The sequence below is a fragment of the Arvicola amphibius genome, chromosome 6 (genome assembly GCF_903992535.2).
Source record: "Arvicola amphibius chromosome 6, mArvAmp1.2, whole genome shotgun sequence".
Lineage (NCBI taxonomy): Eukaryota > Metazoa > Chordata > Mammalia > Rodentia > Cricetidae > Arvicola > Arvicola amphibius.
In genome coordinates, this window is record NC_052052.2 from 85234351 (window position 1) to 85251231 (window position 16881).

Consider the following 16881-nt stretch of genomic DNA (forward strand, 5'->3'; position numbering starts at 1 on the left):
AATCACATTTAGAGGCAAGTTGTCTTCACTCTCTGAAACGTACTACCAGTTGTGGATTTTCAGCTTAAAATTAAACCCACCAGAAACAAAAATTAGTATTAATTAATTAATACCAAGAATTTGAGGATCAAAAACTACTCTTTCTGAGGTTAAGTATTTCTTTTTAATTAGCACACCAAGTGTTAGGCTTCTTTATGGTATTTATTTTTATTATTATTATTATTGTTGTTGTTGTTGTTGTTTTGGTTTTTTGAAACAGAGTTTCTTTGTAGCTTTGGAGCCTGTCCTGGAACTAGCTCTTGTAGACTAGGCTGGCCTCCAACTCAGAGATCCGCCTGCCCCTGCCTCTGCCTCCCAAGTGCTGGGATTAAAGGCATGCATCACCACTGCCTGGCTTCTTTATGGTATTTTAAAAATACAACTTGTTTTTGAAGATCTTTCCCCCACATTCTCTCTCTTGCACCTTTCCATCCTCATAGACTTTTCTGTTTTCATGTCACAGGCATTTTTCATGGCCATCCCAATCTCATTCTGGAGACCTATTTTCCCTCTCTCCTTTAGTTTCATGACCCACTATACAACATCATGACACAAATACACATATAAGCAGCTAAGATCTGGGGACAAGAGATACCTCAGTCAGTAAAGTGCTTCCTGTACAATTATGAGTACTCAAGTTCTACTTTAGAATCCATGTCAAAAAAAAAATCTAGGATGCATTTATGAAAGAGAACATGCAGTTATTTCATTTCCTGAGTCTGGGTTATTTCATTAAGTTTTTCCACATTCATCCATTTTCTTCTAAATTTCATTTTTCTTTATGACTGAATAAAACTGCATTATGCACATGAACCACATTTTATCACCTATCCATCAGCTGATGTACAAATGATGTACAATAGCTAAGCTGATCCATTTCCATACTTCTAAATAGAACAGAAATAAACATGGATGTGCACAAATCTGTGGTAATATAGCTCTCACCAAAGCTCTTTGCAGGGGTGGAGAACATTACAGAAAGCCCTACTGGTAAAAATACAGAGAACAACTGACCATGGGGTACCCAGCCCCAATTGACATGAAATGTACAGTAGGATGCATACACTAAAAGGGGGCAGAAGATTGTACAACTTGGGACCAGGACATCTGCTGTGAGACCATATTTCCTAGAACTCACAGGGAAGTTACACCCAAGCCTCAGCAAGACAGTTACCTAACAAGACCTGAGCAAGGACAATACGAATAGACACTAAAATCTCATGGGTCCCACCCTTAGAGTACATGATCTCTTCTGATCTCTGCTGAGAGGGAGATGTAGATATAAGCCCCTTAATCCAACACCAAGTCTTGTAAAGATACAAACAAGCCACACTGAATGGATTCACCAAGTCACACATACATGTGCACACACGCGCACAACTACACACACACAAATACAACCATAATTCAGAAAAAAGAGGACATGAATTTGAGCTGGGGTCAGGAGTGGATAATATATGAAGGATTAGAGGAAACAGCGGGTTGAGGGGGAGATGATTCAACTGTATTTTAATTTTTTTAAAATTGCAAATTTAAATAACAATTCCTGCAGTAGAATACAATCCTTTGGATATGACCAGGAGTGGAACTGCAGTGGGATCTAGTTTTCTATTTCTTTCTGAGAAAATTTTGTTCTTGAAAATGAATAGCATATTTAAAAGACAACTTAAGACAAACTAGAAGGCACACAGAAAGAACTAATTAAAGCAATAAAAGTAATACTGCTCAGATATCCACCTGTCTCTGCCTCTACAATGCTGGGATTAAAGGATGTGTCCCAAAGCTATTTTTAGTCGTTTTAAAACTTACTTGGTACCTTTACAAATGAGTTCTACGTATTCTTGACATTTTTAAGCCTTCCTCAAGTTAAACACCAAAGGTGGCTCTTTTGCTGTCTGCTGTTCTCCATTACCTTCTAAATAAAAACACTAAATGAACATCTCCACATCATAAAAAGAAACAGATTCCTTCACTACCCTTCTGGACTGGGAACTTTAGTTAGCATGTGTTTGCAGGATATATAGCAAATCTCTGCAAAGCAGAAATTAAAGCAAAAGTCCAAGTTTCTCCCATACAGTCTTGAAGCCATTTATTTGAAAAGGAGTTTAGTGATAATAGATCTCAATATGGTTCTTTTAAATAGTAATCAAGTTGTTGTATTTTTAGTCAGAATGCTAAAACCTAGGAAAGCATTAACCTCCAAATTTTAACTGAGGTATACCTAGTATTCTTTCCACTTGGTATTCTTCACCTCCACACACATTGACAGATTCAAAAGGACATGTCTCACAGATGTTAGATTCCAGTCAGTATGCAAAGATTTTTAGCAGTATGAGTCCCCACTCCCAACACTATAAAGAGTATCAGGCATGCACTCTCTCACTGAGTTAGATCCTCAGCCCTTCAACAGTTTCTTCTTCACTGGCCCCAGTCAGTATGCAAAGATTTTTAGCAGTATGAGTCCCCACTCCCAACACTATAAAGAGTATCAGGCATGCACTCTCTCACTGAGTTAGATCCTCAGCCCTTCAACAGTTTCTTCTTCACTGGCCATTCCTAACCACAATATTCTGACTAATATTACATTACAGACCCCAAAACTCCATATGCTTCCTGTCTTCTACTGACTCCAACAGAAGTGATACTGAACCAAGAGCTAAAATATCTAACATCAAAGATGCAGGGCTTCTGCATAAATGAAAATGAAAACAAAAATGAAATTTATGCCCTGGCAATGCTAAAGCATGCATGAAGCTGTGCTCGTAACTGCTGAGCTATCTCTCGAGTCAGCATAAAACTCCACTCTTAAAAGCATGATATGTAGTCCTGATAGTCTAAAACTCATAGAAAATGTGGAATGTGCTTCAATTTTCATCACAAGAAGGACTTTAACAAGACACCAGTAGTACTGATATTAAAAATCAACAATGGATAAAAGAGACTCCATGAAACTAAAAGGCCTCCATAAACAAAGAATTCCATCATTTGAATGAAGACAGCTCATAAAATGGAAGGGGCAAATGACATTACCAGTTATACATCTCACAAAGAATCTAAAGATCGATTTACCACATGATCCAGATATACCACTCCTGTTACAGATATGCTAATTTGTGTTCATGGCTGCTCTATTCACAACAGATAGATAATGGAAACCTAGATGTTCATCAACTGATGAGCAATGAAAATACAGTTTACATACACAATGTATGTAAACATTATTCACCTAGAAAAGATAAATGAAATTTCCAAGTAAATGGATGGCACTAGAAAATACCATTTTGAGGGTCTGAGAAAAACAAACAATGCATGTTCTCGCCACATGCAGAGGCTAGCTAACCTTGTGTGTGTAAGCCGAAATACCAGAAAGCAGGATATCATGGGGGGGGGGCAAGAGGCAAAAAAGGAAAGGGGCACAGATTACTACACAGGGTAGTATGAAATGGGAAAGATACTCAAGACATTTGAAAATGCCTCATGGAAAAACTATAGAAGCTTCCTAAAATATTTACATACACATATGTGCATATTATTATATATATAAACATGTTTACATACACAACGGATCATTCACCTAGAAAAATATGAAATATGAAAAATATGCAATTTCCATGTAAATGGATGGTAATGGAAATTATCATTCTGAGGGAGGTAACCCAGAACCAGAAAGACAGACACTGCATGCTGTTCACTCTCACGGAGTTAACTTGGTACCTACACCCATAACAGGGAACAAAACAAAAACAATGGCTGGCTAGGTCATAGGCGCCCTGGGATAACCGATTATTGTTTTTCTAAATACATACTTTAACTTACCTTTGTAACTGCAGCTAAGTGCAATTCTCAACCCTCATCAGAAACCCACAGGTGCAGACAATAAAGTGACAGTGAAATAGTCACCTGTAAACCGTTTATCTTTATTACAAACCACTGCTACCAAGGCTCTAGGATCAACTTGAAAGAGGGGAATCAGTTTAAAAGCCAGAGGGAGTAGCTATCTGTAGTAAAACAGTATTTGCTGTGACATCTATACAGCACCATTACACACTTGAACCATCAGTGACTGGGAATGCATACACTAGACCTGCACAAGATGAAGGTAGGCAAAATCCCAACATGAATAAGGAAGAGCTCATGACATCCCACTCCTATCTCAAAAGTTTTGGCAATTGATGGATTCAGGAGAAAAAAGAATTTTCTTTAGAGACCAGGGCTCTAAAAAGGTATACTTGCGCCTATAAGAGAAGGTCCTACCCCGATACAACAAGTCAGCACTAAGTGAACCGATTGAGTCAAAAGCAGCGCGTGGCCAGGCAGTGGTGGTGCACGCCTTTAATCCCCAACACTCCGAGGCAGAGGCGGGGCAGATCTCCTAGTCTACAAGCGAGTTCCAGGACAACTAGAACTGTTACAGAGAACAACCCTGTCTCAGAAAAAAAAGAAGTGCACATGAAGTTGAGAGAAGAATAAGAGGCAAGGGCATAAAAGGGGAAGAAATAAGGGTAGATGATCAAGGTACAATATATTCATGTATGAAAACGCCCAAATAATAAAGAAGGGAATAATAGACGGCTAACAAAACCAAAACTTAAGGATCTTTAAGTCAATAACCTTGAATTTCTCAACAAGATTTTGATTAATTATGAGCCCATAGGAGAAAAGCCTGGTCCTAAATAGATGAGTTTCCAGGAAAGCAGCCCAGCAAAACTGGCTCAAAAAATGTATCAATTAATTCATTAATTTAAAATTTAAGAATAGGAAGTATAATTTAGCCAAACATTTTAGGCTTGATGACAAAACATTTCCTTCACACGCAGTCTTGTTACTACTATCCACAAAAAACTTGAGTCAACTGGGTGGTGGTGGTGCTCGCCTTTAATCCAACACTTGGGGAGGGCAGAGGTAGGCAATACTCTCTGTGAGTTCAAGGCCAACCTGGCCTTCAGAACAAGGTTTCAGGTCGACTCCAAAAAGCTACAGATAAACCCTGTCTCAAAAAACCAAAAGCTTGGGTCATTACTCAAAAAGAATACACATATCAAAATAAAATAGGCCCTTAAAAACCGAGAAATGAAATCTACATTATTATCACTGTAGAAAAACCACAGATGAAGATTAATAAAAAAAAAGACTTATTAAGCAAATCTATTTGCTGATATCATACTAAGGAAAAACTATTTCCAAAAATCAAACAAATATTTCTAAGGAAGGAAACAGCTCAGTGGTAAAGCAACTGCCTAGCATGAGGTCGCTGCCTTGGGTGTCCAGTTCCACAAAAGAATTACCTAGAATAATGGGAAATCTAATATGCAGAGTCATACCTGCAAAAGCCAGTAAAACATAACAAAAGAAAACTAAAATGTAATGGTGATTTAGAATTAATTCATGTAGACATGGGCCAAAAGGACAAATAAAACTAGTTCATGTGGACAAGGGCCAAAATACAAACTGAAATCACACAGGTCTAAATGAAATACAAGGTTCACTCTTGAACTCTAATCCAAAACCTATAAAATAGGAACAAAGGAGTCAACATTTTAAATTTTACAGGTTTCAGTAATAAGCAGGAAATTAGCTTCTGTGGAGTAAGTAGATCAAGACAAGGCTACTCTTGGGATAATATGAAAGTCAAGGCCACCCTAGCCTACTAAAGAAAAGGTCTCAAAAAGTAAGTCTGGCCCAAGTTTCTTAACTCACGTATGTTATTCCACTTTTTCAAAGCACAACCAACACTGGTATTGAGCGGTAATTTAAAGAACCGATCTCAGCCAGTATGGTGGCATACACCTTTAATCCCATACACTGGAATCAGAAGCCAGCAATTTCCAAGCCAGCCAAGGAAACATATAAACATTGGGTAGGCATGGTGGTAATAAACCTTCATGTTCCCAGCATTGGGTAGCAGAGTCAGGATCTGTCTGTAAATTCAAGGCCAGCTTGGTCTACAATGCAATTTGAGAACAGCCAGGGCTACGTAAAGAGTCTCCGAATTCCAAACAAAACAAAAAGATGTCTCTTATCATTACATCAAAATATTAATGTTCTTTATTTACTCAACCCTCAAGGGTCTTTACAATTCAAGTAATCTCCAACAGGCACAGTCTTTTATGTATTAATATTCAAAATTATTCTTATAAATCAGAAATATTAAATAAAAAATGTTTTATGCATCTCTCCTCATAGTAGGAACAGTCCAAGTATCATACTTTATAAATATTGCTTTTATCGTTACCAGAATAAACTAGTTATGAAGATAAAGTAGGTCAGAACTTTTCAAAACATGTTGTCGTCATACAAATTAAGAATAATTTTTTAAGGTATCTAGGCATATGTTAATTTATCAGCCTAAAATAAATATCCTTTAAATACTGTTTCTAAAAGTGTATTGTGTGTGCATTTGAGATGTTAGTCCAGGTACATGCTATACCTTAAGTGTAATGGTCAATAGACAACTTTCAGGACTTGGCTCTCTTTTGGACTTGTACAGCAAAGTGCTTTGATCTCATGAATTATCTCAAATTTTAGAAAATAATAGGTGGTACTTAAAGTTACTATAAATACACTGACTTGAGTGATTGATTTCCAAACATAAAAGACCAAGTTTACTACTGAACCATCCTAGGCCAACTTCATGAGTTGGGGAGATTTTAGTGCTTAAAATAATTTTATCTAAAACAACAGTGGCTATAATTACCAAAATTCATTATTTCCAGTGGTCTATGCAGTTGCTAACATAGGTTAGAAACTTCTCTAGGGTCAGACATTAGCTAGATACCTGTGCCACAAGACATTAAGTTCGCTATTTAAAACACATACAAATAATACTATCTATTAGTATAAGGTGATAGAAAAGTCCTTTTTAAAAAGTTTTAAAAAATACAGAATACACAGTCTAGTAAATAATCACTCTAATGTGAAGACTCCTCATGTCAAGGTGAGAGCTGGAAACTCTCTAGAGCTGCAAATTACAAACATCTACATTAAACCAGTTTTTTGTTTATACTGAGCTATAAATTTTTCTCGGCTCCCATCCCTTCCTCTCCCCTCCCCTCCAACCCTCTCCCATGGTCCCCATGCTTCCAATTTACTCAAGAGATCTCGTCTTTTTCTCCTTCCCATGTAGATTAGATTCATGTATGTCTCTCTTAGGGTCATCTTTGTTACCTAGGCTCTCTGGAATTGTGAATTGAAGGCTGGTTTTCTTTGCTGTAAGTCTAAAAGTCACTTATGAGTGAGTACATATCAGATTTGTAGTTTTTGTAGCATATATATATTTGTACCAATTTAATTTAAAATTCTATTTTCTAGATTCCATCAACTAACCACTATGATTCAGAGTGATTCAGATATTATAGAATAAGCCACAGCAAGTTGTTCTTGCAATCCTGACAAGCAGCCAAATCTGGTTACCATTATTCCACACTTCTTTTTGCCTTTAAACCCCATATCACCCCCAACCCCAAATTTGGTAATGGCAAAATGGATATGAGCAAATTCCTTAGGCCTGTTATGTAGTTCTCCTTTACCGAACTATCCACCCCTTTCCTTTCTAACTCTAGATGAAACAGTAAACCTAGCTAGCCGGATCTGATACTAAATTTTAACTATTCAGGAGTACATGGCATATAACCCCAGCACTCAGAAGCTGGCAGGAAAACTGCCACGAATTAAAGGCCAGCCTGGGCTAGAGTATAAGACCCCATCTTCAAAACAAACAATTCATTCATGATAGTAAGAGCAAGACTAAGAATTTGAAGTCACTGAAAAACTCTTAAACCTCAGAGTGGCATGAGCTATCCAACACCTTAATTAAGTCATTCTAGTTCTTGTATGGAAAAAAAAAAAACTATGTAGCAAAAATTTGGGGAAAAAAAAAACCCACTCAGGGTCTTTTATAGGATTACCTTATCACCATAGAGGTTGGCAGTGCGCACAAAAGCATCTTTGTCTAGGTACTAGGATGTATAATCTGAGGGCAGATATAAAGTTTTATATGCAGGGAAGACTTAGCTTGCTACTTTTAACAACTGGCAACAGGGTTTTAATCAATTTCATCAGTAGACCAGTACAAGCTATGAACTGATTTCAAAGGGCAGCTTTGTGAACAGATGAGAATACAAAGGGACTTTGCCACAATAAGGTGTCCCTAAGACCCTTAAGAGACTGGACGGACACGGATTGGGACGGACGGACAGACACACACAGACACACAGACACACACACACACACACACACACACACACAATTTTATATACATATAAAAAACCTGAAATACCAGGCTCTGGAATGATTGGGAATTAGTGTCACACCACTTGCTACAGTGTCTCAAAGGCACCAACTCAGTGTCATCTTCACTCTTTCAACAGTCAACTGAAATGCTACCCCAAAACCACACTACATACACACACTAATACAGTTGTTTTCAGCAAAGACAATCATAACTTTCTTGTAACTTATAGAGCAGAAGTCCTAGATATGTTACTCCAATTTTTTTTTTGTCATACCCATTTTTGTTTTTAATCCAGCTAAGTAGAAATCAGGTCTTTAAGACTGTCTTAAACAGTCAAAGTGGACTACCCAAATAGAAATGCAATAAAAGATAACTCAAAAATGCGGTTTCTCAAAAGCAAACCAGAAATGTAAAAATAACGGCAAGACAAAAAGCTCTAAGACAAATGACTTGTTATAATTACCAAAATTTACAAGCACACATTCTTAGACCATATGGGAGCCTGTGTGTTTTCTAAGATTAAGGAAAAAGTCCCAGAGTTGAATCACTGGCATATTAAGATTGCTGATATGCTCCAGCACTTCAAAGATATAGTCAGGAGAATCAGGAATTCAAGGCCAGTATTCAAGGCCACTGTTTCAAAAAGATCAAAAAATGAAAGCATTTTAGGGATGAGAAGGCTCAGAGGGTAGAGGGCCTAGTTGGATCCCCAGGCACCACACCATAGGAGAGAACTTCTGACCTCCATATATGCCCATACACATAAATATGTAATTAAAAATAAAACGCATCAAAAGCATGCTGAGGCAGGAGGATCAAAACTGGGTAAGGCTACTACAGTGAAACCCTGTGACAACAACAACAACAAAAACAACAAAGATTAGACTGCTCATCTTTCTATCTTGCTCTGTTGATCATAAAATATTTCCCGTTTTTTTACTCGCCTAAGAGTAATGTAATTCTGTCTATATTATAAAAATTGATTTTTTAAAGAAACTATTTTCATTAGACCAAAATTACATTAGCAATCAAATTATTAAAATGCAAATAGTGTATTAAATTCTGTACCAAAGTAACAACTCGTTTTATAAAATGAAATAGATAAAAAAAGCTTTATCCTCTGGTGGGAAGAGTACAGCTTCTTCCTAAAGAAACTTGTGGTATGACTTAAAGATGAAACATCTTTTAAAATAGAAAGCACTAGTATAGAACAACTTGACCTAAAGCTATACATGTATACTGTACTATAATGTCCACTATCCTAACTTTGATATCTAACAAATTAGGTAAAAACTTATCATTAATGGAAGCTGAAGTTATTAACAATCAAAGCCAAGTCTTTAAATAATGTATCCCATATTAAACACTACCAAACAAGTCTGTCTCACTTCTGAGTTTAGAACTTACCAGCATAGAATTTCCAGAATCACCCCTAACACTAGTTTTCCATTGTATTTCCCTCTCTGTAAAATTGTGAAAATAGATATTACCTGTGTGCTATTTCCAATGTTAACATGAGGGTCAAGTGTATCTCAGTGGTTTCTACTGTAAATTCAAAACCCTGTTTAAAATGAGCACAAGGCTACACTAACTACTATCTATTAAACTTAAATATTTCTAATGATCAGTGTTGAGTAATTCTTCAAGATGTTAATGTATTACACAAAAATGTTAAATACCTTTTGAGGTTTGGGGTATCTCTTTAGACGTCACCAGCTGTACAGGTATTATCCAAAAGGCTTTTCAATTAAACATTTTGACAACATTTCAGATTTTCTAATGAGATATGCTTAATAATAAACACAGTGAATGTAAGAACATTTCTAGAACTGATGGAATAAGATATATACATATATACATACACACCTAAGAAACCTCAAATCCTCAGACGCAATACTGACTTTCCAATACATGCAGTTTTCCTTTCATTAAAAACAATTTCAAGCCGGGCAGTGGGAGGCAGAGGCAGGAGGATGTCTGTGAGTTCAAGACCACCTTGTTATACAAGAGTGAGATCCAGGACAAGTTCCAAAGCTACAGAGAAACCCTGTCTCAAAAAAGAAAACAATAACAACAACAAAATCCAACTTTAAGTAATAAAATGCATAATTTTACTAAATTCCCACAAATTCAGGAACCAACACATACTCAGTTGAGACATCTCTCAGAAAAAAAAAGCATCTATCGAGTCCTCCAAATATACTTTTTCACACTAATTCGCGGAGGATGGGAAAGAATATCCCAAGACAAAGTTCTATGAACAAGTTCCATGGAATCCCTCCCTACAAAGACATCATACCCTAAATTATTTAATACTCAGAATCCTCAAGACTTGCTTTTCTCTTGTTTTGAACAAAATGAAAATAAAAACAGATCCAGAACTGTGGTTCACTCCTCTAATCCCAGAACTCGGGAGGCAGAGGCAGTAGGGTAATCCCACAGTAAGACCCTGTCATCCCCACCAAAAGAATACACATTAAATATACATCCCTACCCCCCCAAAAGAATATACATTAAATATACATGTATAATGGACTTCAAAGATATATCTGGAATTCCAGAATAAAGATTGACTTTATGAGAGGCAGATGGGTCTCTGTGCGTTGGGGCCAGCCTGGTCTATATATCAAGTTCCAACCTAGCTAGCTCTACAGTGAGACCCCTTGGCCCTCTCAAAAAAAAAAACCAAAACATTAAAAAGCAAGCAAACAACAAACACAAAGATTATTTTATCCTGGTGTAAAGGACTAAGAAAGAATGGAGTTATACTATCTGTTAGGCTCAAGAACACAAAAGTGATAGAAGTAAATTACAAAGTGAGGTATAATTTAGCAAATGACTAGAGATTAAAATGACTAACTGCTTGCAAATGGAACTAATCACCCCAGATATAATAAGAAACAAAGGCCAACAAGTATGAGTTCATTTACGAAGGTGAATGAAAATCAAAATGCAGAAAACAAATACAGAAAAAGGGGAGCAACTAAACCACCACTAGGCCTAAGTGTCAAGTCAAAAACTCAAAATCTGGAATACTTCCAGGCAAAGGATCACATCATAAGCTTGACATCTAAGACCATCACACAACTCTTAGCACATGATTCACATCCAAATAAACAACAGAATTTAGTGAGAATTATTTCAACTCTAAAGGAAATTATTGCCTCAGTATAAATAGATAAAATCATTTATAGGTGTTTTCTTGAGTATGTGTGTAAAATTAATTTCATACTGGATTTTGCAATGAATGCGTAATTGGAATCAGTTGTTACAAAAAACAACTCGAGAGTCTATCAGATCAAGTAGCATATCCTTTTGTGTCAATTACCAAAAAGTATACTAAAAGTAGAATTACTCTTGCCTTCTAAAAGTTAATGTGTAAAATGAGCACTAAAGAGAGTGATCAATAGTACTGCGCAAGGATGCATGGAATACGACAGAAAATGTATCCATAAAACTGATAATCATCATTTTGGTACCCAAGATTTTCTAACACTAGCTAACTTGCCACTTTAACATGTAGTTTATCTGCACAAAACTACTCCACACAACTATCTTCCTCCCATGCAATACTCCATCCTAAAGCAATCTTCTGACCATTATTAATTCCTCAACCCAGTAATTATGCAGAAGCCAATATTTCTCAATACATAATCACAATGAGTGTAGCTGATTCTACCCTAAAAGGCAAAAAGCAAACAAACAAATAATAAGAGTAAACTAGAAGATGCAAAATATTTTCTGAAAGTAATTAAAGGCATTAAGAACTAGTCAAAAGTAAAATCAAAAAGCCATGGTATACTACTGTGGACCTTCTCTAGTTTTCAACTAATACCATTTTAAATGATATCTACTAAGGTAATAAGGTCTTATGAAAGAAAAATATATGGCTTTTAAAGACCTTAGTGAAATTATTATATCCCACCAAAGTGGTCTTTAGAAGCAAATGGCTACATTTATAAACTGTGAGCAAAGTCAGTCTACAAATGTACTTACTCCCAGTTCCCACCACACTTTGAGCAGGTAACAAGAAGGTATCAGCATATGAAAAAGAAATATGGCTAACTTAATCATCCTTAGCTAAATAACACATTTGAAGTCAGCCTCACTATATGAGGCCCTATCTCAAAAGGTAAAATAAAAATTTCTAAAAAAGACTATCTTTAAAGTTGAGTATTTCAATTAAACTTTAACAGGACGCTAGGGGGAAAAAACAGGCTAGAAATTTTTAAATGGTTACAGATGGGCAGTGGTGGCACACATCTTTAATCCCAACACTCGGGAGACAGAGGCAGACACATCTCTGAGTTTGAGGACAGCCTTGTCTACAAGAGTTAGTTCCAGGACAGGCTGGCTGCAAAGCTATAGAGAAACTCTGGGGGGAGGGGGGATTTTAAATGGTTACAACAAAAACAAATTTCCTGAATCACAAAAAAGCCACCTTGAGAAGCTTCCTCTTTAAATGTATAAACCTCCTCTTTAAATGCATAACTAAAAAAAAAAAAAAAAAAAAAAGAAAAGATAAAGAAAAAAGAAAACTTGAACAACTTAGGAAATAAGCTGAAGCACCAAAGACTTCAAACTAAACTGAAATCCTTAAGAACTCAAAGTTCCTTTCCTGGAAAACTGTTCATGAACTCTGTTGTCATTAGTAAACATTTAGAAGATTGTATTTGTAAATGTACTCTTTATCATCAAACACTAGTCTATGAGCATGCCAATACCATTTTCCTACAAGGACTGCTGAATTTAACAAAATGAATCTAAACTTGGTAACATCAACACACAGTAACTTCCTTAAGCTGGACATGCTAAAGGCACCACTGTTCCTTTAATCCTAAAAGTAAATAGACATGACAGTTTGGGCCAGAAAGCTACTTACCACCTTCCCTTTCTCTAACTCTTTGAGTATGCACATTTTTGGCCTTATTGTGACCTGTGCTGTCACTGTATTTGTTTTCAGGACTATCAGATCTCCGCAACATTTTATTTGGTGGTGAAGGATCTGCGGCGTCTCGCATCTTTTCATGTCTGTGATCACCACTATTGGGGTGACTCTTTGACGAATACTTAAGTGCCTGTAAAACATCACCCCCCCAATGAAAGAGAAAATTTGAAACTTTAAACTCAATTACCTATTTAAATTACAAATTTCGATGTGTTAACTTCACTTATATCAAAACTCACTTATTTCCATTTTCAATACTTCCCTCATTCAGTGAAAATCTACATGTTCAAGAGTTACTATGCAACTCCTGATAACAAATCTAACAACAAAACACAAAAGGGGGGGGGGTCCTATTATGTAAACTTTAAAAAACAAGTATCTTGGCAAACTTTGAAACTAAAATCATTTTGAAAGCTTAAACTACAATTCATTTATGCTCTGAAGCTAATGCACTCAGGCACATCAATAAAAATGCAAGTTTTAAGATTATAATTTAAAAAAGACAAGTTTTTTCATTTCTTTGATTCAGAAAGAGCACTAGCACTAATCTTAATTTACAAGCTCTTTCAGCGATAAAATACTCTTTAAACTGTAAGAATATTTGACAAAAACAAACTGATACGTGAGCAATTCTTCTAAAGAAGGGCAATTCTAAATGCCCTTAAAAGAATGGTTTTACTCTGCCAGTGTCTTAAGATGAACACAATGTATCAGTTCTTCACCAGTAGTTCATTGGGGAGGGGTCATAATCTTTGACACATGCAAACACTGACATCTGGCAAGCTCCTAAACACAAGCATCAGGCTAGAAACATGCTTGCTCTCTGGCCAGCCTAGTGGCTCCCACGTGTAACCCAGCACTCACAAGATTAAGACAGGAGTAAAACTGGAAGCCAGTCTTGTTCCTATTCTTTCACCTTTTAAAATTGATCAGAGGCATTAAGTATTTACTTCTTTTGTCATCAGACAGCTACTGTTTTGAAGGACACTTCAGCAAAATCTTTAAAACTTCCCATGCAAACACTTCCGTAAGAACAGACACGCAGAGTCATTTCTATTAGTATGAAGCGCCCACGTAACATTTAAACTAACTCAAAAACAAAACCTTTCCCTTGAAAGAGGCTAACTTGAACTAGAAATTAAAATGGTAAGAGGATAGTTTACAAATGTAATTCACTTAGGTACTTCTCCTTTTCATCTACTTTTAAAACCTTCCCATTTATCTTTTGGCTCCCCAAAACAAATAAGTAAATGTGTCTCTGAAGTCACCTCTCGCTACACCCCAGCGATTCCTTCCCACTCAAACCAAACTAGGTCTTCCTGGTTGTATTTTTTCTTTAAGAAAAAAGAAAAACCCTGAACTTCTAGCCACCTTTCAAGCTAAGTCCTTAGAGGAGTTTGGAGAGTACTAATGGAACCCAATACCAAATTTTAAGCGGGTCAGTCGTGCTACTTTCGGATTTGTTGCACCGAAAGGCCTGTAGCGACTTCTGAAGCCTGCGCTCGAGTAGCAGTCCCTCCCTTCCCCCTCCGGCCCCTTCCAATCCCTCCACCCCGGGATCGGCTGGTACCTGGAAAGGCTGAGAGTCCCCCCTCCGGTCGTGACAGCTGAAAAACAGTAAGAAGGGGGCCGTGGCGTGAGACACCGCGGGAAACGAAGAAAGCAGGTCTCCCCGGCCGCCCTTGCCCGCGGGCCGCCAACCAAACGTACCGGAGCGGATTCGCGCCGCGGACAATCCCCGGGCTCAGAGGCCCAGGCCGGTATCCGGTCCGCAGCCGCAGCCCGCTCGCCGCGCCCGCCTGCCCCCCAAGGGTGCCCGCCTGTCCGCCCGACCCAGCCCGCCGCCTCCTCCGCCCGATCCCGATCGGGGTTAACAACAAAAATGGCGGCGCGGCCAGCTCCCGATAAGGACGCCCGCCCGCCCGCCCGCCCTCCGCCGCGGCCCGACCCGGCCCGAAACGAAAAGACGATTTACCCATCACTGAGTCTCTGCTGTTTCCTCGCATACATTACCATCAATGCCCGGCTGTGTGTGTGTGTGTCGGGGAGGGGGAGAGCTGCCGCGAGGCAGGCGGGCAGGCGGGCGGGCGCGCGCGCGGGAGGCGGGCGGGCGGCGGGCAGCCCCGGCACCAGGACTTGGCGCGCCCTCGGCGGCTCGCCGCACCTCCCCGTTACTGGCGCCCGCGCTCCCGGGCCATCTCCCTCCGTCACCACCGCTTAGGGTCGGCCGGGGCAGCTGCACCAACTACACCGCGGCAGCGCGAGCCGGGGGGAGGGGAGAGAGGCCGTGTTCCGGTCCCGCGCAGACAGCGAGCACCTCCAGCACCTTCCCCTCCTCCCGCTCCGCCACCGCCTGCCCTCCTCCCCCCGCCGCCGCCGGGTCCTCAAAGCTCGCCGCCTCCTGCCGCTGCCGCTGCTACCGCCGCCGCCGATCCACCAACTACATCCGGGCAACTCGGCCGTGGCCGCCTTCGGAAAAGCTCGGCAGTTTCCGCCACACCCCCCCTCCTACCCACCCCGCGCGGCTTGAGAACGCCGCCTTCGGCAAACCTCGGCTTGCTCCCGCCCTCCTCTTCCTCTGAGGCCTGGGCTCGTCGTCCCGCGACCCGGCAAGCCCTTTCCGGTTGCTGCTTTCCTCACTCTCGAATCTGGCCACTCCCGTTCCACCTTAGGGGTAGTCGTGCTCGGGGGCCTGCGAGAGACGGGCCCCGGGGCCTCCGGGCTGCGCGGGGTGGGAGCCGCCTTCGGGAGGAGAACCGTGGGGCGCGAGGGACGCCATAGCGTACTAAATGCAGAGCGGCGGCAGCTGCGCGTGCGCCCAGAGGCGCAACGGCGGCGGGGGCGGGGTGCCCTCCGCGAGTCGGCCGCGGCCCCCGCCCCTCGGGCTTCGCGTTGGGGTCGGAAAGCCCCTAATTGGGCGGCCCGGACGGTTGCCGGGGAGCCTCGGTGGGCCGCGGCGGAAGTCGCCCTCAACCGACCACTGGAACCCGGAAGCGCGGCCGGGTGCAGTCACCTGCCCAGCTTGGGCGCCGTCCTTGGCGCTGGAGATCTAAGTGCCTAGCGGAAAGGTGGTACGGAGTCTCCCCACCGCGACGTTCTTCCTCTCCCTGGGAGAAAATCCTTTGGAGAATGCCGCGGTAAAGAAAGCGGTGCGGTGTGCTGAGTGAGGTTGCTATAAATTATTTGGGATACACGGGGAGGAGAAACATCAGCAACAGCCTCTTCTTGGCGATAGTCTACTGGTTTGTTATTGTACTGAAGATGGGTTTAACAAAAAAAAAATTGCAGTAAACAGAAGAGAGTAATATGCACATCAGAAAAAACAATACCCCTTCAAATAAAAAATAATAATAAAGCACCAAGAAGATAATTTGGTATCCAAAAAGTCTAATTAGTGTAATGTGGGAAGAGACCTTGCAATTACAACTGAAAAAAATTTAAATAATGATATTGTGGGCTTGTCAGATCCACATATCAAATGTTAAGATTATTATAAGAAATAGTAAAAAAAAAAAAAGTGCTTACTGAAGCTATCGTAACAAAGAGGATAAAGGTATTACATATCTTGCACAGAAATCTTGAAGACTGGCATCAATAGATAGGTTTTCTCTGTGTATTCTCTGGGTAGCCTTGGCCATCCTGGAAGTCACTCTGTAGACCAGGC

At 39.8% G+C, this 16881-nt stretch overlaps 1 protein-coding gene across 7 annotated transcripts in view; it reads right to left on the reverse strand.

Annotated features, from left to right (window-relative positions):
* Window positions 1–16163, reverse strand: part of Wac (WW domain containing adaptor with coiled-coil) — a 62866-nt gene extending 46703 nt beyond the window's left edge. The window contains exons 1-3 of one of the 7 annotated variants that reach the window (XM_038332768.2): window positions 15768–16163; window positions 14788–14824; window positions 13152–13347 (exon numbers count right to left, since the gene is read on the reverse strand). In XM_038332768.2, the coding sequence (XP_038188696.1) occupies window positions 13152–13290 (139 nt within the window). In that variant the 5' untranslated portion in view covers window positions 13291–13347; window positions 14788–14824; window positions 15768–16163. Of the gene's footprint in view, window positions 1–13151; window positions 13366–14787; window positions 14825–14927; window positions 15029–15192; window positions 15647–15767 lie in introns of those variants that run through there. The other 6 variants (XM_038332770.2, XM_038332771.2, XM_038332766.2 and 3 more) reach the window with 6 other exon arrangements.
* Window positions 16164–16881: the final 718 nt, after the last annotated feature.